The 24,361-nt window shown below is 40.6% G+C and overlaps 1 protein-coding gene across 2 annotated transcripts; it reads right to left on the bottom strand.

The window, feature by feature from the left end:
* Positions 1-1,677: 1,677 nt before the first annotated feature.
* On the bottom strand, positions 1,678-24,286 carry PPIG (peptidylprolyl isomerase G). Of its 2 annotated transcripts, none has more exons than XM_082200919.1 (13): positions 23,947-24,286; positions 15,993-16,071; positions 15,791-15,865; positions 14,546-14,653; positions 13,415-13,459; positions 12,103-12,190; positions 9,197-9,226; positions 8,943-9,082; positions 7,222-7,426; positions 5,510-5,677; positions 4,280-4,364; positions 3,404-3,540; positions 1,678-2,962 (listed from the first exon to the last, which is right to left on the bottom strand). In XM_082200919.1, exons 2-13 carry the CDS (start codon positions 16,051-16,053, stop codon positions 1,843-1,845), a joined length of 2,262 nt encoding a protein of 753 aa, XP_082057045.1. In that variant the 5' UTR covers positions 16,054-16,071; positions 23,947-24,286; the 3' UTR covers positions 1,678-1,842. The 2 variants fall into 2 exon arrangements, with proteins under 2 accessions (XP_082057045.1, XP_082057046.1); XM_082200920.1 differs by lacking the exon at positions 23,947-24,286 and adding an exon at positions 20,073-20,228.
* Positions 24,287-24,361: the final 75 nt, after the last annotated feature.

Below are 24,361 nucleotides of genomic sequence, written 5' to 3'. Positions count from 1 at the left end.
ACATCATGTACTTTGGATACTAATTACCTTTTAATGTGTGTCAGCTTTCTATTTCTGTGACTAAAAGTCAGGTTTTCACACTGCCATTGAGGTCACCAAATATGCCCGATCCCAAAAGCTTTTCAAAATGCCACCAAGCTCAGGTTTAACTGATTCACATCAATCCTGGTATCAGGGGAAACAAATTTAGCAAGTGAAAAAAAAATTCTGTCATCAAAATTAACTGCAGTTTGTTGACATAGCAGACAAAAAGCAATTCTGTATGCATCCATGCTTTATAGCCTGAAGTTTTTAATTTCTTAAAGGAAGAATGCAGTAAACTATAATACATTCCTCTTCCATTTTACTTAAGCAATAATTGAAAGTATTTTACCCTAAAGACAAGTTTTCCCATGTATCCAGGGGGAACTTTTGAAACTTACATAGTCTAATAGCTTGCATGGTGTTTAAACTTAAAATAACTGAAGTGATTGCCCAGTATAAATGTACTGCGAATAAATGACAAACAAAATTTAATCCCCTACACTCACAACTTCATTACATTGGATGTGCATTTGTTCTTTGCTTGTTTTTAATGGTGATGTTATGCATGTGTGCTGTGTATGTATTCCCATGTGCCCTTCATTTCTCAAGTAGATGACAAGCTGATGGTCCTATCCCAAGTCTGAGTGGAGACCCAGTCTTAAATCTTTTATGAATCATTGTAGACCTAGGTTTCTCTGACAGATGCCTGAATCTGATTACTGCATCCCTTGCTACCTTCTTCTCTACTCTTTGCTGCACTTTTCAACATCTGCTAGAAAAATGGAAGCAGAAACAGCAGTTGCAGCACAAGCTATAGAAAAAGGACTGCTTCCCCTTCATCATTTTCATTTCTTCAGGCAGAAGAAAAGTTAAGACATACGGTGCACGTTTTAAACTTACACATCCAAGCTACTGAGGATGTACTCTACACAACGTCCAGAACAAATGCTGGGTCCCAACAAACTATCATTAACAGGACAAAATGGCTACTGGAGAGTTAGAAAACTGGGAATCCTACTTATAAATACAGTTGCACTCTGACTTTCTATCTAGAATAATGTTTTCCCCTTTAGACAAAGCATGCAGAATTCAATCTTCTACAAGAGACATAATACAGTAACACAGCATACAAAATGCACTGCTACAGGGAAGCCTGAATCAAAAATAAAACGGAGGTTACCCAGAAGCATATAAAGATTACCATTTCCGAAAGAACTGCTTCTGCTGAAAATATTTCATCCATAATAAATGGTTGTTCCAAAGACCAAAGGGATTTATGGTTTGTTTGTTTTTCCTTAATGGCAACAGCAGTATAGCATTTTGGGCAAACCGATACCTTCACTTCAAATTGCAGAATATTGTTCCTCCTTCCACATCTCTATTATACACTAGCTGTCTCCTTATTGTAGTCCTGTAATGTTAACATATTATTATTTATTAACATGAACGTAACAGCAATTCTCTGAGACATGAGTAGGCAGATTTCTACTGGTTAAAATAAATTTAATTTATTTTCAGCCCAACCAGTTTTTTTGTAGTGAGTCATCTAAATTAAAATGTAAATGCAATACAATGTTTCCTTCTGATAACACAGAAGCAGGATACATAAACTCTGAAATATTAAAACACAGCACACCATATTACACATAAAACTTGTTTTTCCATTTCAAGTTTATTAAAACTTTAGCAGTACAAATGATCCAGGCTGTGGATTATCAAAAGACCAAACAGAAGTCCACATTAAAAAACAAAAAAAAAAATGTTCCCCAACATGTCTCTAGAACCTGGAGGCAGAATGGAAACATCAAGTTCATCAAATTATCCATGTCTGTCTTCATCAGTCCCAGCACTCGATTCATGATCAGATTTTTTATCTTTACCACGGGCACGATCTCGCTCCTGATTCTTAGATTTTTGGTTGACCTCTTTTTCTTTTGAGGACCGGGACCTGTCTTTTTCCTTTTCCTTACTCCTGCGTGAAGATGATCTTTTCGATTCCCTGTCCTTGCTGCTTCGTCTTTTCTTTGAATCAGGACTTCTATCCTGATCTCTACTGGACTTTTTGCTCTTATTGGTCTCTGAGCTACTACTGTCGCGGCTTTTAGAACGCCTTCTTTTTTCAGCATCATCTTTTTTGTGAGAACTTCTGTGCTCTTGATTCCTATGCCGGTCCTTACTTCGACTTTTCTCCCTCTCAGAGCTCTGTGACTCCTTCCTCCTTTTGTTTTCTTTGCCTTTAGATCTTTCTGGTGTGCCTTTTCTGTCTCTACTTCTTGATCTTCCCCTTCTTTTTACTTCTCTATCTTTGTGTTTTGAATAATCTTTACTTCTACTGCGGTCTCGTTCTTTACTTCGGGACCTGGCTCTTTTCCCTCTGTCTCCACTTCTGCTTCGCTCTCTGGTCTTACTATTTGAGCTGTGTTTGCTTTTAGATGGTTCACGTTCTCTGCTCTTTGACTTTGTATGCTTTTCCGTATCTTTACTTTTAGTATGATTCTGACCATTAGTTTTAGACCCTCCTCTTTTATTTTTCTCTTTACTTCTGCTCCTTTCTCTTCCTCGAAAATCATTGGATTTCTCTTTGTCTTTCTCATAGTCCCTCTCTTTGCTTCCTGATCTCACTTTCTTTTCTTCATGTTTGCTGAGTTTTGAGTCCCTCTCCTTACTTTTTGACACCTCTTTGCTTTTGCTCTGACTTTTGGATCGAGCCCTTTTTTTGGCTTTGCTTTTGTTATGCTTGTCTTTGTCCTCCTTCTCAGAATTCCTCCTTGTCTCTCTGTCTTTACTACTAGATTTGTGGTCTTTTGATTTCTTTTCTTTTCCTTCCCTCCTATTTGGGCTCTCAGAAATTTGCCTGTGGTCAGATGCTTTCCTTTCTTTTCCTCTTCCTGGGCTTTTTTGATTTGCAGCATCCTTCTTGTTCTCATTAACTTCACCCCTGGGGAAAACATACCATATATATATATATTTCTGCATTTTGTTATGAAAAGGTGAGAACTAGAAAGGTCAAAAGAGGAAATGCCATATCAGTGACTGAAGCTGAATCTGCATTACAATCACAATTATTCTTTATAGTTGTTTCACATATCTCTGCTGGCTACAAACTGAAGGAAATTCAAGGTGAAAAAGTAACTTATTGTAATTTGTGCATGTTCAAGTCATGCACGTCTGCTGACATGCGTACCGTTTTCAGCAACAAAAGGGGGTGGGGCGGAATGGGCGGGCTTATACATGTCCCACTCACATGGCTTGGAACACAACCCCTGAATATATAAGGAGTTGCTTGTACTTAGTATATGCTCTATTGTATACACACTGAAACTGGAAAAGATGTATGTAAGAGTCAAAAAGTAATGCAAATTCTATGACTACATCTTACTTATCTCCCTTTATCCATCTTTCTCCACTTGATATTCTCATTCTTTGAGCTCTTTGCATTTCTTGTCTCCAGTGTGGTGGAGTCTCACTGCGCCTAAAACGATCTCGTGACCTGGATCTTGAAGGTGTTCGGTAGCGCTTTGAAAACAGAAAAAGTTAGATAAAAATGTGTACCAGTATGCTAAAAACACATTACTTTACCAAAAGGAAAAGAAAAGTTTAAGTTTAAAAGCAAAACAGTCCCTCTGAGAATTGCATAATTTTGGCTACATCAGGCTCCTATCATTCAATCCCAACAAGAGTTATGAGATTTTAAATGTTCTTAAGTCAGGCCAGGAGCAAATTTAGGCCTGTGCTTACAAGAATAGCTTATGCCATTCAGTGGAACAGATCTCCTGTTACCCACATAGGTGCAAATAACCTCAGAAAATGAATACTGCATAGAGAGGAGCAAAGGAATGCAAGAGTAATTCTTTCAGATAAAAGAAAGCAGAGAAACCCGTAAGTAATATATTTAAGTCAAAACTGACAAAAGACACTGTGCTCTATGTGTCTAAGACCTGCTCGTCTTAAAATGCTGTTGAGTTGGTGGGCAGCTTACTGGAATTCAAAACAAAAGCTTGCAAAAACTCGCTCTTTCATTAAATAACTAGTAGCAGCATTCAGGGTTGGTGGACTCTTGTGTCTGTGGAAGACATAGTAATAGATACACTACACAGCTCTGCCATTCATCCCCAAAATGCTTCTCTCCAAAACCTCTTCAGTGTATCCATAAAAAAGGAACAATTACTCTTAAATGTTGTTATGCAACAAGATCACTGTATTACAGGGTAAAAACTGTCAAAATGCACAGAATAAATCACAAGAAAGGACATACCCGTGGTCCTCTTCCTTTAATTTTTCGTCCAGATCTAGTCACTAACAACCTTCTCTGATATGTTGATTGACAGTTTGATGGGTTACTAGAAAGGAGGGAAAAGACATCACTGTAGTTCTGGGATGGTTCTAAAGATGATTCTAGTGCATGCTCTAGTTATCTCCTGCTTGGACTACTGCAATGCGCTCTACGCGAGGTTACCTTTGAAGGTGACTTGGAAACTGCAATTAATCCAGAATGTGGCAGCTAGACTGGTGACTGGGAGTGGCTGCCGAGACCATTTAACACCAGTCCTGAAATATCTTTATTGGCTCCCAGTATGTTTCTGAGCCCAATTCAAAGTGTTGGTGTTAACCTTTAAAGCCCTAAACGGCCTCGGTCCTGTATACCTGAAGGATCGTCTCCACCCCCATCATCTAGCCCGGACACTGAGGTCCAGCGCCGAGGGCCTTCTGGCGGTTCCCCCCCTGCGAGAAGTGAGGTTACAGGGAACCAGGCAGAGGGCCTTCTCGGTAGTGGGCCTGCCCTGTGGAACGCCCTCCCAGCAGATGTCAAGGCAATAAAAAACTATTTTACTTTTAAAAGACAACTAAAGGCAGCCCTGTTTAGGGAAGTTTTTAATGTCTGATGCTGTATTGTTTTTAATATTCGATTGGAAGCCACCCAAAGTGGCTGGGGAAACCCAGCCAGATGGGCGGGGTATAATAAATAAATAACTCATTTCTTCTATTATTATGTATTTCTGAAGCTCTATCAAACTGTACGTTTCCACAAACAGTCTGCTAAATATTCACTTCATGGCAAAAGATTCAAAAGCACAACTGTGAGGATTAAAAAGACAGTGGGTAAAAGCCAACTGTGATCATCTACCAATTGAAGAGACACGATGTAACAGATTACTCTTCCTGCACCACCCAAATTTTCTTTAGAGGGTTGGGGGTGGGGAGAGGAACAGGAAGTCTGCTTGCATGATATAGGACAACCTTACCAAAAATTGATTTCAAAACACCTCCATCCTAAGGAAATCTCACTGAAATCATTGGCGGTAGGCCTGAGAAGATTATTGTCTTTTTTTCTTGCAAAATTCATTTAATAGATCCCATTGCAGTTAAGCATGTGTAAAAGTGCCAGCACACAGTAAATAACCAAAGTCAACATCAAGGTAATTCACATGGACCACAGCTTGGGGCTTACTCATAAGTCTGCAGTTATGATCAAGTACAACATTACCTCTCCCTTTCCTTCTCTCTGCTCTTGGTCTCTTTTTCCTTTTCATCCACTTTAGGAGGACTTTTTCTCATAAGGAATCTGTTTTCTGGTACAGGAGGAATCTCTTCAGGACGGACTGTGGAAAGTGGCTGTGATTCAGGATTTTCTGTTTCACTTTCACTGGCTGAGCTTCATTGATAAGAGAACAAAAGTTATATGCATCTGTTTTAAATGTTACATATGTTTCTTTTGCAATTTGCATATGCCAAAACAGGAACTTCAAATGCACTATTTTTAAGAAACTACTGTTGAAGATGAAACAAAGGTATTTAATATTTTAATATGTGTTCTGCCAAAATAAAATAAAGTTGAGACTTCAAAGGCAAAAATCTATTTGCACTGGGTTTATATTCAAAATATATCCCTTCTTTAAGCTAAATCCTTTCCCCAAATACCTGTAGTAAAACAAAGAAAAGGAAATGTCACTGTCATGAGGCTGACTCTGTGGCAACACCTCACCCATCTAGCCATGTCTGCATGGTTGAACCTAAGCTAGTAACTACAGTAGGGGTAGGGAACCTCTGACCTGCAGGCCAAGCCTGGCCCCCCAGGAGGTTGGCCCATAAAGCTAGCTTCCCCAAACTATGTCCACCTATCCATCAGCTGACATGAATAGATTCTGTCAGGTGATGGGTGGGGTTCAATCCTGCAGGGATCTGCTTTGCAAACATGTTCTCTGTGCTCCCAGAGCATACCCCTGCAGCCAGCAAGACTGTACTCTCTGTTCACCAGTCGTTCCCTACAAGCCCTTTTGTAAACAGTCCTGCCCTGCTTTAAATCTCCAAAAATCGGAGGTATAAATAGCAGTGTGGGGTTGTTTGCAAAAGGGCTTTCAAACAGCCTCATGCTGCTCTTTGAATCAGGGCTTCATAGCACAACACCATCCATACTGAAAGAAGCAGACTAAAGGCTTGTTTTATTGTATTTTTAATATTTTATTGGAAGCCACCCAGAGTGGCTGGGGAAACCCAGCCAGATGGGCGGGGTATAAATAATAAATTATTATTATTAAAAATGTGGTGTAGAGATAAGAATCTGGCATGCCAGATAGAAAAAATACCCCACCACCAAAGGAAAAAAACTGCTTACAGAGGGAAAAGATTATTGTTGCCTGGAAATACTTAATTCTGTAGCAATGATAAAACTAAGGGAACATGGATATTAGTGCCTGGATTAGAGAGCACTTGAACTGTAGGCAAGATAGGCTGTGAGCTTTCTAAAGGAAGTGCTGGATAAAAGTATAAGTATTTCTGACAGGACTATATAAACAATAAAAAGTTAAGTCCTTCACAAGAGTAAACGAACAAAATAAAACATCCTGGTTGCCTGTTGTTTGTGATCCAATGTTGTGTCAACAAACATAGTATGGGGTGAGCTAATGTTGGGCAGATTTGTTCCACTGTAAAAAAAAAATCAAAACCCCATTAAAACTAAATATTTCAGTTTTCATTCTAAACTCCACCTGTACAGATATGCAAGAATTTTTATTTTGATGGAGAGCATGTTGGAGATTAACGAAAAACTATATTATTTTTGTAAGACATGAAAATGACATGGAAAAATGCACTACTGATTCTTCTGAGCCATTTTCATCTAACTGTAGCACAGGAAGGTAGGTGTTGTTTTTTCAAGTTTCAAAAATAAATCTCTCCCCGCAGCCTGCCTGCATGTACCTCTTCTTGCTCTTCTTTTTCTTCTTCTTCTCTTTCTTATGTTTCTTGGAATTTTTTTTGTGCTTCTTTTTCTTTTTCTTTGTTTTTTCCCCAGAAGCACTTTCAGAATCAGATGATGAATCAGAAGAAGATTTTGAATCACTTGAACTTTCAGAATCGCTGGATGAGGATGATGACTTGCGTCTTTTCTTCTCTTCTTTCTTGGCTTTAAATTAAAGCAATAGACAAGCAGTTACCAAACAAAACCTTCAAAAGCTTAGGAGAACAGGTATGTTTTCACTGTGGGTTAGAATTCCATTTAGGTTGTGGCCACCCGCACATCCAGCAGGAGGGAATGCCGCAGCTGGGATACCATTATAAAGAAGGGACTATCCCATGTTGTTACAGAATGAGCCACACTCGCAGGTGGCACAGTGAGAAGACTTTCCCCAACTTTATTCAGGCAACGTTTTTTGGTCTTTGTTCTTGGTCTTCCCTGGGGTCACCAAGCAAGAGGCCCACTAAAGCATGGAAGCTGGGTTAGGAGCAGGAACTCACTCAGCTCACAATGAAACAATTATCACAGCAGAAAAAGAGGGAGGTATCTGAATGCTTGGAGGAACTCCTCTAATTCTGCTGAGTAAACAAACCAGCCAAATGAGGGCTAAGCATACTCAGGAGCCATGGTTGGAAAAGCAGGGGAAAGAGAATAGAAGTGGCTGGATATATTGAAAGAAGCAGGCTGAAAGCTTCAAAATGTCGTCTATCAGCCTGAAAGCATCAGAAGTGACTTGCTAAGAGTGGGAAAGGAGCACAGTAGGGGAAGGAGGAAGATAGAGGAACTGGAGCAAGAGACGACTGAGGAAGAACACATATATAAGGAAGGCACAAATAACCATCCCGTTGTTTGGATAGGTGATTTCAAGGCTCATATTTCCTGATACACATAAATCTCTGCAGGTAGGGATGGAAGAGAGTTGGCCATAGAAAACCAAAATTCTAATCTGTAGTGGAGCTGGGCAAGAGAACAAGTGGTGAAAAGCCAATGATGGAGAAGTGAGAGCCAAGTGAGAGGCATGGAGGAAGGAAGAAGACAACAAGGAAGATCTCCTAAGAAAACCCTCTAACTCTCAAGAGGAAATCAGAGCTATAATCCCCTGGGAAGGCATTTTTTCCTTCATGGGGAGACAAATTTGTTGCAGGCCCCATTTGCTCCCTCCAACAGCAAAATAGGTGCCTATCAGTTTTGAAGCAAACCAGAGCCGCACACAGATGTTAGTGGCTTCTACATACAGAAGGGGCTCTGTAGGTGTTCAGAAATATATAGTTAGCAAATTGAAATAAAAAGCAAAGAAAAAAGCTCCCAACATGTTCAGTGATCTCCAGGAGCCGCAGAATTCAAAATGCTTGGAAATGGAGGGTGTGTGTGTTTTGCCTCCTTTAGTTTTTAACAACCTAAGCATTGTGAAAGAGGGCATAACTTGTTATATGCAGCTCTGATGAAGAACACACATCTTTGGGCATGGAGGCCAACTACAACATTTTGCTTCAAGCTCCACTTGTTATTTATTTAATATACTCTTTGTTACTCCTACTTCAATGACAGCAATTTACAGAACCGAGATTCCCAGTTACCAATCTTCTGAGTTAGATCTGACACACCTCTTACAAAACTAGAAAAGATACAACCTTTAAAAACATTTTAATAAAAGAGACAACCTTTAAAAACATTTCACTCTTACCTTTGGATTTTTGGATTAGTTCGCCACAACTTAGTATTCGTACTTCAGCATAAGGTTTACTAGATGCATCTGTTTTCTGGTTTTCTATTTCTCTTACAACATCTTGACCCGAGATTACTTGTCCAAACACAACATGAAGCCTAAATGATTAAAGCTTAATTTTAAAAGCTGACTAGTATCTATGTCACACTGAAATTTTTAAGTAGCTATCTAATTAACTTTTCCAAATGCAAGTAAGATACAAGGGCACTTACCCATCAAGATGAGGGGTAGGTTTGGTTGTTCTTTTGATTACATCAAGGGAAAGAATGACAAAATATAGTATTAGTATTACGGAGATAAACTTGTTGTATTAAGCCATAAATGAGAAGATATAAGCAGATTCAGGAGGCATTAAACTGTAGTTCAAATATCAATGCATTACGAAGTTGCAAACTTTAATAGTATCTTAAATTTGAAGAATTGTTACAACTGTATGTGGGTTACAGTATTCAATCCCCCTCACCTCATGTTTCAGCCAATTCTCACTACAGTGGTACCTTGGTTTACAAACAGCCTAGTATACGACCATTTTGGATTACGACCAATTACAACCTGGAAATGAGTGCTCCGGGTTGCGTTGTTGGTTTATTTTGGGTATACAACGGGCCCTGGCTGCAGGAGGCCTTTGTATGTGCCACCTGCGCTGCCCGGATCAGGCCTCCTGCCTCCCTAAGTGGCACCACGCTGTGGGGCTAGGCCTCACCACCAGCACTGCTGAGATCGGGCCTCCTTAAGTGGTGCCACGCTGCGGGGCTAGGCCTCGCCACCGCTGCCTGGATTGGGCCTCCGCCTTTTTTCGTTCCATATCTTCCCTTTCGCCGTTCATCTGAGCCCCCCCCCCCCCACCGTAATTAAAGCCTTCTGTTTCTGATTGCAGTGTTCTGAGGTGATATTTGGTGCTTTTGTTTTTGCTATTTTTTGTTTTTGTTTGTGTGGCTTTTTCATTTGTGTGTCTGTGGATTGTTTTTTGTTTATGATTGAGTGAGTGAGTACGGAAAGCCCCCCATCCAAACAATGACTATCATCAGTGCAGGTAAGGGGAAAAAATAACTTTCATTTTTATCATCTACAATACTGTTTTAGAAGAAGAAGAAGAAGAAGAAGAGTTTGGATTTGATATCCCGCCTTTCACTCCCTTTAAGGAGTCTCAAAGTGGCTAACATTCTCCTTTCCCTTCCTCCCCCACAACAAACACTCTGTGGGGTGAGTGGGGCTGAGAGACTTCAAAGAAGTGTGACTAGCCCAAGGTCACCCAGCAGCTGCATGTGGAGGAGCGGAGACGCGAACCCAGTTCCCCAGATTACGAGACTACCGCTCTTAACCACTACACCACACTGGCTCTTATTTATTTCCTAGTACAGTACATTGATTATTGCTTTCATTATATGGATCAATAGTCTCGATAGATAGTAAAATTCCTGCGAAATTTCTGTTTTAGGGGTTGCTTTTCATCGTCTGGAACGGATCAATCCATTTTCCATTACTTTCTATGGGAAAGCATGCCTTGGTTTAAGTCCGCTTTGGTTTAAGACCAGACTTCCAGAATGGATTAAGGTTGTAAACCAAGGTACCACTGTACCAGAGATGGGAACCCTGAGGTTTTATTACAAACAAGGAGTATATAAATGTTGTGAAATAAAAAACAAAACAAAAATATGTCCAGGTGTTCCTGCATAAAAGTGTGCCCCCACAAAAAAAAAAAATATGTCAGGAAAATATCTAACTAGAACCCTTTTGTCTATCATCTAGTTTTCTTTTTGAAGGGAATATTTTGCAAGAAGAAACATCCAGTGATGTGAGCCCTCACTTGTAGTCAGAAGTGATAGTTTACACACAAGTTCATCACCTTGCTGAAAATTTAGCCTCCTCCCACCAAAAAAAAAACAACACAAAAAAAAAAATCCCAGAGGACATGCTGCCAACCTTCAGAAGTATGATCCTCCTGGTGTGTTGTTGAAATTATACCCCTAATATATAAATTTTATTTATGATCAAGCAAATGAATGTTTTGAGTATACATTTATTTCAGAAAAGGTAACTTAGTTTATAAGAACTATACTAATAAGTCAACGTTTATAACTATTCCTCTAAAAGCAAGTTACTGACCAACTAATGTGGCACAGAAAAAGGGTTGACAAGGCATAAAGGAAAAACAGGGAACCGCAGGCAGGCAGAGGAGGGCAGAGAAAGATAACATTTCTGAAGGTACAGTGTCCAATATGTTACCCTATCTACAACTCCATTTAACTGAATCTGGTAAACCCAAGGTTGACTCTGTATTGAAGTTTATTGAAGAAAAAAATATTTAATATTTTCATTGCAAAGACTTGTCTCTTTCTGCTGTCTGAGCAATTCTGTGCAGAAACTATTTCACTCCTGAAATGAGGAGTGTAGGGCTCAAGTCTGCACCCTTCCTTCCCCCACACTAAGGGCATACACTGATGAGTAAACCAGGGATATGCTACCTACTATCCACACACAGAGGCTGAGAATAGAACATACAAATCACAAGCCTGTTTCTTATTTAACCACATACAGCACCTTGGTGTTAAGAGTAGCATCTGAAATGGCCCTTTATTACTCTTCAGTAATGCTTGGTGTAACTAAAACATAGCTTGCTCTGACAGATTTAAAAATATCATACTAAACGAACACTACCACTTACAGCCTACTTATATTCTGCAATGGCCACTGGCTACATACAGAAGTCTTGACTATAAACTCATGTTCAGCTTTTCATCAAGAAAACACACGGCAGAGTACATTCCGACTGCCAATAGTCTACCATCCAGGCAATGATTAGGCCCATACCTCTTAGCTTCAATACTGGTAAAGAACCAGGTGTTTCCATGTTAGGAGATAGTGATAACTACTCCCAAGTTAATCCTGATTCTAAACACAGCAGGGCTAAATAGTCAAACTTATCCCATATAATCTTTTATTTGCTACCTCCAATAAACATTTAAGAGCAAGTTAAGTTTGATATCTTTTAAAAGTAGTCATGCTTTCTAAATGGAAAAGGAGTTTGCTGTTTCACCTGTTCCAAGCTCTAAAATGTAAACTGTAAGGACTACCATCCCAATGCTGAAGAAACACAGTGGAGCTGCATGATACTTACATAAAAAACTGTGAACCATTTGTATCTTTCCCTCTGTTGGCCATTGAAAGGAGAAATTCTTTGTTGTGCTTTACAGCAAAGCTTTCATCTAGAGAAAGCGTTCCAATTACTTCAAAATTCCAAGTATGACCTTGCATTGGCATTTCTTTAGAATTTCAAATTAGGATTGTCAAACTGCACAAATGTATCATTGTAGTGCCAAACAGCATTCAAATAGATAAAAATAAAGACAGAGGTATACAGTATAATTCTCAGTCTAATGCACAAAAATGTAAATACTATTTACATATAGACTCAAATATATGTCAAGTCAAGACCATTATATAAGATATAAATGTATAAGTGAAACTGTCTCTTGATATTCAGTACAGCTGCTTAGTAAGACCAGTGCATTTTAAATTCATTCCAATTAGCACAAGCAAACCTGTGTGTTTTTGTGCAAAGGAGCTCACTGCATGTCATTTATAAAAGTGTAAAAAGTGACAGAAATAATGTGGGGAAAGAAAGCTTGTAATAAACAGACAAAAACAAACTTAAAAACACCTATGTACAAGGTGGGCAATTTTGAAATTTAAAACTAAACGTATCAGAAATTCTGTTTATTTGTGCAAATGCAGTCTTGTGCAATAGACTTGCTTATAACAGCTCTGAACCATAATAGCTTGATCGTCATGAAAACTTGAAATAAAAGTATTTTAATTGTCATCACACAATTCAAGTTTTCTAAATCATAAACTGAACTGGTTGGCCAGTAAGCATCAACAAACAGCTACCTTGCAAAGGCAAAGTGTAAGACCCCATTCACTAGCCTGCTTGGGCCAACTGCTACTTAGCATTAATCTCTCAGCCAGACTGTCCAGTCATCTTAAAGATCAGTCTGATGACTGGGATGAAGTTCTATTTTCTCTCTTAGGATAATGAAGTGTAAGTAAGATTGAATGGAGAGTTGTTTTGGTTAATCACCATCAATGAGATAGTGAAGGGTGGGTAAAGGGGAAGAGAAGTTAGATGAATATGAGATACAGAGGTATCAAGCTTCTTCATAAGAGAACTACCACCTCAATAGAAAAAAGAGGAGATCCATTTGGGTAGAAGAGGAGATGTAAGACAGGGAATTGTAATAATAATTATAATTCCTGAAAATTTTACAACAGCACTCTGAATCCCTAGGATAGGGCACTCTATGACCTGTAATAAATAAATTTGCCAGCAGTTTTGGGGCCAAAAAATGCAGTTTGCCTAATATACATATTCTTAAACCAATGACTGTGACTGGGAGTTGCAGGCTAACCTGATAAAAGACTATGCTTACCTTCAAAAAAGCCACCATAAATTGATTCTCCTCCTCTCCCATTTCCTTGTATTAAAAGAAAAATGTTATTACAAATGAGAATGGGACAATTGGATCTTACCATTAGGGATTTTTTACTGGTGAGTGATTGGAGCCAGTCAAAGAGGGTTACATCATATCCTATTAGCTGAGACAGGAAAACTCTATTGCATATATGCATGCTATCTCCTCCCATTTCAAGAGTGCCTTGAGTTTCCTTTAAATTTAATAACAACAACATCAACTACCTGACCTACAAGAACCACCAGGTTCCAGGGTGGGTTATAACCATGTAAAATTCAGAATTAAGAACAGTTGAAACAGATTCATCGCAGGGTATAGGGTAGGTCTGTGACTGGCTCCAGAGCCCATCAGAAAAATAACAAATGTGTATCATATAAATTCAAGGTTAAAGCTATCACAGAAAAAAATCTTACTAAAGGGAACCTAAATTTTGATGGAGCTACACAAATCTTAAGATAGACTTTCATGAAGCAGAATGAGGCTATTCCACATTTTCTTTAAATTTCTGTTAGTAAATCTAGTTGTTTTTAAGAAAATGAATGGGCATTATTATTTGTCATGTTCATTATAAAAGCACTTGGCTTCAAGAAATTACGAAAATGCATTCTTGAAACACATTTCCATTTAACAGTCCTGTCCGATGCCTCATGTGCATCTCACTGAAAGCCACAGCTTATCTTAAAACCATATTTATTCGTGAATGTGGCCCTCTTGTGGCTTGTTCCTCCCCACACCCAACCTCTGTAGGACATCCACATAAATCAAACAAGTCATGCTAAGTATTGCTGTGTCATCTGAATACAGACTGCGGTTTGTCTAAAAGACACAAACCACAGCCTGACGAAACATTGGGGGGGGGGCATGTAAGAGGCCATGTGCCAGCAAGGGGAGATGGGACACATTTACCATTAAATCATGGCTGAAGACAAGCTAAGTGACATGCAAACCAGAGCATTCTATCCTGACAGAGAAGCTGCAATATCAAGTGCTTTATTCAGGAGGAAGAGAGCATGACCATTCAAATAATAACTTCATACACATTTGTATACTCGGCAAATACTATTTGATATCATTTAGCCAATGTCATACCTTCACTGAAGTCACCTCCTTGGATCATAAAATCTTTTACAACTCTGTGAAACAAACAACTCTTGTAATGTAATGGCTTCTGAGTTGATTTTCCTGTACCTTTTTCACCTGCAGGGGGGGAGGAAAGTTAACCCATTAGCTTTTAATGGAGAACCCCTCAGGTACAACAGAAATCAGCTGGAAATCAGCTCTTGATGTATCTGACTTGGACATTCTACTTGTTGAAGCCTATAAAAGAAAAAAAGTTGCAATACAGTACCAACAGAAAGGAACCCCCTTATTTACTACATTTAACTCAAATCATAAGGACACTGAAAATAAATACTGTGGGTTGCATCCAAAGTAGCACTATGTCATGGTCCTGTCAGCATAAGGATGTCTGCTTTTGCAACAGGACTTCCACCTGCTTCTCACAAGCTTTAATGACTGTGCAATGTGGGGAATTGTGGTAGGTACTTTTTTGCATCCTTGCATAAACCACACCTGGCAAAATCCCCTCTTCTACACAATTGCTGAAGCTATAGGAGCCCTGTCCATTTCTATATCTGGTGGTACCAGTGGTACGTTGAGTATGATCCACTTGTGTGTCCAATGCAGCAGTTCAAACCCCCAAAGGCAGAAAACAGTCTTCAATTCCGACTTCACCATCCTCATCAATGTACTGTGTCAAGCTGTGTTACTTTACACTCAAGTTCATGGATGGCAAGAGTCAATAAATCATCAAGTGAAGAGTGACACATATAACCCCTGCCCTTCTTTAGGCTTGGAAGAAGGCAGCAATTTTCCCTATCCTGGCACTAAGCTTGAGAAGCAGTTCAGTGCATGATTAAGGAAGAGCCAAGTCAGTAGCGCTCATAAATTTGGGCTGGCTATGAAAGCCAGCCAAAATTTGTAGAACTATGATGGATTAATTAATTCTGCATATATGAATTTATACCAAAATATAGAAAATCGTGTATGAAAATGTATCTTCATTTTCAGTACACAAAGAAACGAACATCAAAGTCATTCATTTCATATTTCATTACCAGGATTTTCTTGGTGTACCATTTGGAGCAGTGTTCCCAAACCTTGGGTCTCCAGCTGTTTTTGGACTACAACTCCCATCATCCCTTGCTAACAAGACCAGTGGTCAGGGATGATGGGAATTGCAGTCCGAAAACAACTGGAGACCCAAGGTTGGGGAACACTGATTTGGAGGAACCAGGAACAATTCAAATTATTCAAGTGAGGAAATATACAAACCTGTACAAAGGCAGCGAAAGTTCTCACATGTCTTTGGGCAAACATCTGAAAACAGCTCAAAGACAACTCTGCCAGCTAAAAGAAAAAGAATGAATGAATGAATAAGTCATCAATAAAGTAATGTCATCATGCTTATGACGCACTTGTTTGAACTGGACATATCTGTGTGTTATAGGGTTTAGGCAAGAAGCATCTCTCTTACCAGGTGTGTTGTTGATGGCTATGTCAAAAAAGCAACGAGGTCTCTGGCTTTTCACTCCCATGGCTTCAAATTTTGAAGACTGTTAACAAAGAAGCGAGTTCTATTAAATTTGAAGACTTTTAAAATGAAAAGTTGACTTTTAAATATGAAACTCTAACGAATAATAAAAAATAGGGAAGAAAGTAGTCCCCCCCCCCTTTCCATGTAGAGATAAAGCTATGCAAACAATGACAGTGATGAACACAAGTATATGGACTGTGATTGCTCTCAAGGACTTTGGAATGGTAGGCTACTGAGTATGGCAGACATGACAACATAGGGCAAGCTGAAACCAAGTGGCTCTCAACTCCAAAGTTCATACCATGTTGGGGATAAATTACAAGTAGAAGGATGATGGAAAAGAGTAGGGATGGGGCAGCAAATAGGGAAAAGAGTAGGGATGGTGGAAAGAGTAGGATGATGGAAAAGAGTAGGGATGGGGTGCCTCCTTGTCTCCTCCAAGTCATTCTTAGCTACTTATTCCAGAAATGTATCTCTCACCACCCAGCCAGCACCAATGCGATCAGAAACATTGCATGGCAGATATTCTAATAGATGGAGACAAGATGAGAGAGAGTAGCCATACGTTTCTAGCAATTTGATTTTCCGTTAACACTTTCCAATAACCTGAACTGACTGGGATCTGAGTTACTATGTTTGTATGTTTATTTAGTAAACAGAAAATATTAGTAAACCATCTTAAGTTTTACATGCTGTATAACTATCCCAATGTTTTCCGTTTTATGGGAAATATTTTGTTGGGGGGGATTCAATAAAGCATGTTAAGTGCTTTATTATATGTATCAACATCTGAAAAATTGCAATATTGAAAATGCCCAATTTTCAATAAAGGCTGTCCTTTACCATACTACCGTATTTTTCGCTCTATAAGACGCACCAGACCACAAGACGCACCTAGTTTTTGGAGGAGAAAAAAAATATTCTGAATCTCAGAAGCCAGAACAGCAAGAGGGATCGCTGCGCAGTGAAAGCAGCAATCCCTCTTGCTGTTCTGGCTTCTGGGATAGCTGCGCAGCCTGCATTCGCTCCATAAGACGCACACACATTTCCCCTTACTTTTTAGGAGGGAAAAAGTGAGTCTTATAGAGCAAAAAATACCATAATTACTGTTATGAAACAATGCACTTTCATAAATAGGGGATAGTTTTTAAATGGATATAACATCTGACACTTCTACCCCACATCATTATCAGTATAACCCGAGTCTACACCCAATGTGAACAGCTGCACCTTCAAAGCACTGGAGCAACTACGAAATTTTAACTATAATTATTAAACTAGTGATAGATGCTAATAAATGCATTGGCCAGGCCAGCCTCATAGCCCGTGATCTCCCCTAATTTGGTCTTCCCTCCTTTCTCTTGCCTGCATTCATAGCTCTCAAGAGTTGATACAATTATGCAAAGCAAAGGAGGTGCAGGAGGAAGAAGGCATTAGGATCTATGATTCAGAATCCAGCCACAAAGACTGAGACCCTACCAAAGTTCCTAGCTTGCCTATGCTATTTGGAAGGGTCCATCCCTGCAGAGGTGGGTCCAGCATAGGCTTCATACTGCAGACTCACAGTAATGTTCAGAAAGTTATTTACTACTTAAGTATAATGCAAAAGGGAAACTGATAAGGGAACATAAAACAATATAACATATTATGATGATGTCAGCCATCTTATTAAAAAGTATTAAGCATGAAGACCTTACTTAAATTAAGGTCTATAAAACTATGGGCTGGTTCAGATGTCAATGATTCTAGTCCTACAAATTATATGTTTTTCTGGAACAGGAACAAGCAACAGACTTGAGTGCTCCTTTTCCCTCATTTAACTGGTGTTGGAGAGCACATCCTGATTTGCAAACCCAGTTTCTCAGGACACTTAAATATGAAAAGACCAAAGATTACCTGCCCAATATAGGTGTCATTCCCCTCCTTTAACTGTTTTTATGTCACAATATGGCATGACAAGCTCTATTTGCCATGGTATTATTTGCCAAAATATCTGAGGGCAGCAGAACACAGAAGCTAAGGAATTTCCAGCGTGGACAAATAACTTGATATTGGCTGAACATTGATGCTTATATGTCCTTTGGAAAATGCAAAACAGGGAAATTTAGGTTTTTAAAAGCAGATTACAGGAATTCGAAATACAAACTAGCTACAGACCACAAACACAAATTTACCCTTCTTACATTTTTTTTTTTCATTAGTCCGTTCATCAATTCACACTTCCTGAGATTTTTACTCTTTAAAGTTATAATGCAAGGAAACCAGAAATTAGGAGAAAATTTGGTCTTGACACCTTGTTAGAAGCATCTAAGAGTATACCAGCCACTTTCCACTACTAAAATGCACGACAGAGATGGCCCAGAGGGTGGCAACACAAGCATGGGCCTTTTCTGCAGTGGCTCCCCATTTCTGGAATGCTCTCCCCAGGAACATTCAGCTGACACCTTCATTATACACCTATAGGCACCAGGCAAAAACATTCCTCTTTAACCAGGCCTTTGGCTGATTGATCTCCAATGCCCTTTTAAATGTGTTCTCGAAGGGGGGATTATTGTTTTGTTTCTGTTCTTATTTTTATTATGTATTTTGTGTTTCTTATATTGTAATTTTATGTTGTGAACTGCCGAGAACTATGCTTATACAAATTTAATACACAGGACAAATAATACAAGGGTTGCCAGAATAAGGAATGTGGCAGTCTCTTAAGAATTACAGTGGTACCTCGGGTTACAGATGCTTCAGGTTACAGACTCTGCTAACCCAGAAATAGTGCTTCGGGTTAAGAACTTTGCTTCAGGTTAAGTACAGAAATCGTGCAGCAGCGGCGGGAGGCCCCATTAGCTAAAATGGTGCTTCAGGTTAAGAACAGTTTCAGATTAAGAACAGACCTCCAGAACGAATTAAGTTCTTAATCCGAGGTACCACTGTATATTACTGCCAGAGTGCAGCGGTTCATGCCATCTACATGCCTTGTTCCTCTTTCTCTCACTTCCTAGGCCTGATCACATGGCAGTTACACAATGCCAACTTTGCAGGCTCTCCACTTTATTTCAGAATTACAAACCACTTTTTCTGCTTTGGTGTGTATACAACTAGCATTAGAAAAATCACCACTTACACTGCCTTACTAAGCCCTAGTAGCACAGTACCCTCCAAGTTCCTCCAAGACATAGGGAAAACTGTGACCATTCTTTAACAATAATTTCTAGACAATTATAGTTAACTACATGATCTCTTGCAGATAATAAACAGCAAACCCTTAAGATACAAGCATTCTCTGAAAACACTACTCAAGTGTTGTTGCTTTTTAAAGGATTCATGTTCAAATTTAGATTTCTCTAAAACCCTTGAACCTAGGAGCTCTCTCCATGAAATACATAAATATTGTATTAAGGAAATCCAAGGTCTAGAATAAATTTTGCAACTGAAATTTTCAGACAATTTACTTGATATACACAACAGAATCCAACTGCCATATTGAAATTTCTATTTTGTAAATTGTGGTAGACAAGGGACAGTATAAGGTAATGAGGGGAGGACAGAGACGTGTGTAGAACACTCATCTTTCTTGCTCTCTGATTACCAAAGGATTGATTAGAGTCAAATGATTAGATACATTTTCAAAATTTATCCCTTAGCCAGGAGTGCTAGGAAGTTTGCTCCTTTGAAACTGAAAGCCATGGACTGATTTCCATACAGTGAGTTATTGTTTCATGAGACTATTATATGGAAGATGTTATGACTTTGCTATTAGGGATTGTTGTCTCAATGTTTCATGGTAGATAAGGAAACAAATACGAACTAATGCCCCTTGGTAGTTGATTGTTCACTGTGGGAAACCAAACGCACCAATCTCATAATAGCTGTAATTTATTATTCATGTTTACATATTCATGTTTGAATAAATGGATCCAACATGCTGAGAAGTCAAATTCTGTAAGGGATTCCAGATGTTCTCAATGTTCTTCACAATAAAGAAAAGCAGTCATGACTATGAGTTCCCCATACAGAAATACTAACCTAAGCATTGCTAGCAACTTTACAAAGAGTGACAGATGGAAGGAACTTAGACGAAAGGCTAAGAACCATTTGAAAGCACAAGGCAGATGTTCCTTCAACAAACTGTTTTTGTCTTTCAAACTAACACTCCATCTCTGAGAGGCCTGTAGGATGATCAGCAGCAAGGAGTTGCAGCATGTGGCACTCCTACCTTTCCCTAGAGGTGAAATGCAAAACTGTATAGGTAGAACAATCCAAGCCCCTCTGTGCTGAGTGGTGGTGGTGGGGAGGTTTGGACTGGGCAGAGGTGCCCCTGTCAGCCTCCTGCTGGTCACCAGAGGTATAGAGCTCCGCTCCCCCTTTGTCCACCAAGTGTGCAGTGCCACTGACAGCAGGTGGAAAGCCAGGAAACAGCAACTAGAGGAAAGTCCCACACTGAGATCAATCACTGCACCAACTCTAATCTGCTTGTCCAACCCACCTTGTGCCCTGGTCATTGTAGTTGTTGGGCTGTACATTTAGCACAGAGCTTTCCAAAGTGTGTGTCACAACATGTTAGCGTGTTGGCTGCAGTGTGTCACGTGAACGAACCCTGTGCTCCTCCTGGGGCTGGAAAGGGGTTTGTTTAACCTCTGGTTTGCTAGTAAAATTGAATTGCTATCACAAAATGATGCATGTCTAAAAAGTGTGTCACCAACATGGATAGCTCTGATTTAGCAGTAGCCTCACCACTCCATAAATCCTGTTGGGCTGGGGAGAGGAGTTTGGATTATAAGTCGCACCATCTCACAGCATTGATTTCAGTTGTGCCACACCTGCCAATAAGCTTATAGAAAAGAGTATGGGGAGAGGAAAGGATTCATTCAAAATCTACATCACAGAAGGGTCTGATCTGTTTAGCAGTCAAATAGACTACTGTGTTTACAGAAGTGTGGCCTGCACTCTATGAGGAAGTTTTCTTTTCCAAGGGTTAACTTTTAAGTTCCCTGCACATCAGAACTGTATGCATCAGCATCAAGATTTACTGTAGCCACCAATATTAAACAGAGGAAAATAGATATCCTTGCTGTCAGTTTAGGCAGCAAACCTATGCACATATGCATTGGAGTAAATCCTACTGAACTCAGTAGGACTTCCTTCCAAGTAAATATGCATAGGACTGGTTAGGTTGTTAGGTTGCTAAATGTGTATTCAGTGCAATCAGTAGGATTCTTTCCCTAGCAAACATGGATTGGATAGGTAAGTTTGTAAACAATGGATTCCCCACAGATCAGTCACCATATTTTTTTTTGTGTGTGTGTGTGTGTGTGTAAATAATCAATGTAATACAATAAGCAAATAGCTCCTCAAACACAAGAGCAGGAAATCACTAATAAGTTACAGTATAATTGTTTAAAAACAAAAATATCATGATAACCAAATCTCTTTTTGTAACTCCAAGTTGGAGGTATAGGATATAAACTCCCAACATGCTGCATTTTTTTCTCGATTTTCTGCATTTTTAAAGACTCAAATTTTGTGTTATTTACCCCACTATGGCCAAGTTCCGTAAGTTCTTTTATCATTAGGTTAACTGGAGATCTTTTAGTCTTCTACTGTTGAGCTATGGCGATCTCAGTGGCTAGCCATCATTTTTCAATATTTAAGAAGTGCTCTGTTGGATCAGACTGAGAGCCCATCTAGATTTTAACAGTGGTCAGCTAGATGCCTCTGGAAAGCCAAGAAATATGGCATAAAAAGGGAGAAGAGTATCTTTAGCACATAATATTCAAAGCTATACAAGCAGACATGTGGTTTTCCTAGAAAATTTTGAATTGGACAATGTTCCTAGAAATTTCCTGAAAGGTTTTCCATTGCCATAAATTGAGAGAAACTTAATTTAACATGGTTAGCTGACAATTAAACAAAATTGTAAAAGTGTGTCATGATAACTTTACATGTGATATAAATATCTGAAAGATTTTTCTAATAGCTAAAAATAGTTGAACTGAAATATTTACTGGGAGGATAAATAACATGCATTTAGTGAGGCTTATATTTTCTATTCAAACAAAAGCATAGCTTCACTTGAAAATTATTTCAATTACCGTAAAATACTTCCAAACATTTTAAGGCATGACACTGACACATAATCACAGTCCCTTAGTTCCTTAAAAACAAAGTCCAAATACACCTTTTCTCATTGGAATATGCTCTGACCCTTGATGGTTTTAATGGCTCTATTTTTATCTGTTCCAGTGCTATTGCATCCTTTTTGAGACAGGGCAATCAGAACTTCATATGGTATGCCAGTTATGACTGGAATATGCACTATGGCAGGGGTTGGCAAGGTTTACCTTGCCTGGGCCGGTTCACTCCAGCGGAGATCCCTTCGTGGGCCGGATCGCCCGCTCACCCGCATTTTCCGGCATCTGTGCAGACGTGATTTTCGGCACTGTGGAAGCGAGTCCCCATGCCACGCTGGTTTAGTGCAGCATGCCAGGACTCGCCGAGTGGGCAGCTCGGTTCAGGGGCAGCTCATGGCAGGTTAAATGACCCCCATGGGCCTTAGGTTTCCAACCCCTGCACTATGGCAACAGAATTTTATTTTTTAGTCCCTTTCCTAATAATGTCCAACAGCCTACCTTTTTTCACTGCTTCCTCTGTTACAGTGTCCACCACTACCGCAAACCTCTTATAGCAGTCAGTCACAACCAATTAAGATCCCATCCATCAACTTTTATCTCTTCTTTCTTTCGCCTTGGTGTGCATGATTTTACACTTACATTGAAACTCATTTGCCATTTTGCTGCCCCTTCACCACATATGGAGAGTCTACTGTGGCCTTCACCATCCTGAATAATTTGGGAGTCACCTGCAAACTTGGCTGTGATCATTTTGAATGACTTGAAATGCATCAGTCCCAACACACTTCTTCCTTCCATTGATAAAGGAACTTGGCGAGAAAGCAAGCCTTACAGATGTTTCTGGAAAGGCCTGTTCCCCTTACATTTCAGAATGCAGTTTCAGAAAGCAAAGCACATTAATCTGCTCCTTTATTTTACCATTGCATACATGTCACACTGCACATAACTTCTTCCCAAACAGAGACGAGCAAAGTGATCCAGTTCTCGAATAAAAGACCCCTACATTGTCAAATAGCCTGTGGTGTTTTTTTAAAAAAAACTTTGTGCTTTCTACTGGAGCCTGTCTACTATCAACCTGCATACAGCATTTGGGGGCGGGGGCGGGGAGGAATCAGTACAGGTACAACAATATCACGTAGCTTTTTATCACACTTCGGAGTGCGCAAAATGTTTCCTTTGAGTTTACTCGCCTATCCCTCCCCGCTCCTGTGCACGTTTATCCCGCGACTTCTTGCCCCTAGCTAAGGTATTATTTTTAAAGCCAACTGCCAGGCCACCTTCCTTTCCGCGGCCCCCCCCCCTTTAATTACAGGGACGTGAGCGCCCGCTTTCATTCATAACTATTTGCAACGGTTCTCGAAACCGCCTCCCGCGCGGCCTCCCAAGTTTGCCCACCCGAACCCAGTCCGCGATTGAATCGCGGGAAGACCCTCCACATTCAAGGCCTCGCGCTTCTCCCTCAAGTCATTCCCCGCCGATAAACTACCTCTCGTCTTCCCCCCCCCCCCGCCTTCCCCAGCGGCCCACCCGGGGACTTGTTGAGGGGGCGACACTCGGGCCGGCCGAGCCCTCTGCGGAGTCGGCCGTGAGGGAGCCTGCCCGCCCGCCCGCCCCTCGCGAGGCAGATTCAAATGGAGAGAGAGGACCGAGCCCTCTCGCCTCCCGCGCCATTGCTCCCCTTTCCCCCCTCACCACGAGGCCCTTAAATATTCGCCGGCGGCGACGCCGCGGCCCCTCAGGCGGAGGAGAGCCCGGCTCAAGCCACTCACCCGCCCGCCCGCCGCCGCCGCGCTTGCCCGCTCGGCCCGGAGTCTCCTTTCGCCGCCGCCGCCGCCGCCGCCGCCGCGCTCTTCACCACCTCGCCGCCGCCATGTTAGGATCTGGTGCAGCACGGACTGCGTCAGTGGAGGAGGGGAGGGAAGCGGGGAAGCCTCGGAGCGGCGAGGGCGGGACGGGGCGCGAGCGAGCGAGCGAGGATATCTGCCGAGGAGAGCGGGCTGGAGGGGAGCCCTCGGGCGCCAGGGCCCTCTCTCGACCTCTCCAGAAATGGGGGGGGGGGGACACGAAGATGGGAGGAAGATCAGATCTGTCCGACTCGCCGCCCCTTTTGGCGCGCACGCCCAAATCCCTTCCACCCTCCAGGCCGGAGCTCCAGCGCCTGCCCCTCTTCTCTGGGGATATAGA

This window comes from Podarcis vaucheri (genome assembly GCF_965113315.1).
Source record: "Podarcis vaucheri genome assembly, chromosome: 1".
Lineage (NCBI taxonomy): Eukaryota > Metazoa > Chordata > Lepidosauria > Squamata > Lacertidae > Podarcis > Podarcis vaucheri.
The sequence above is the reverse complement of the archived record's forward strand: the minus strand, read 5'-3'. Positions and strand labels throughout refer to the sequence as shown.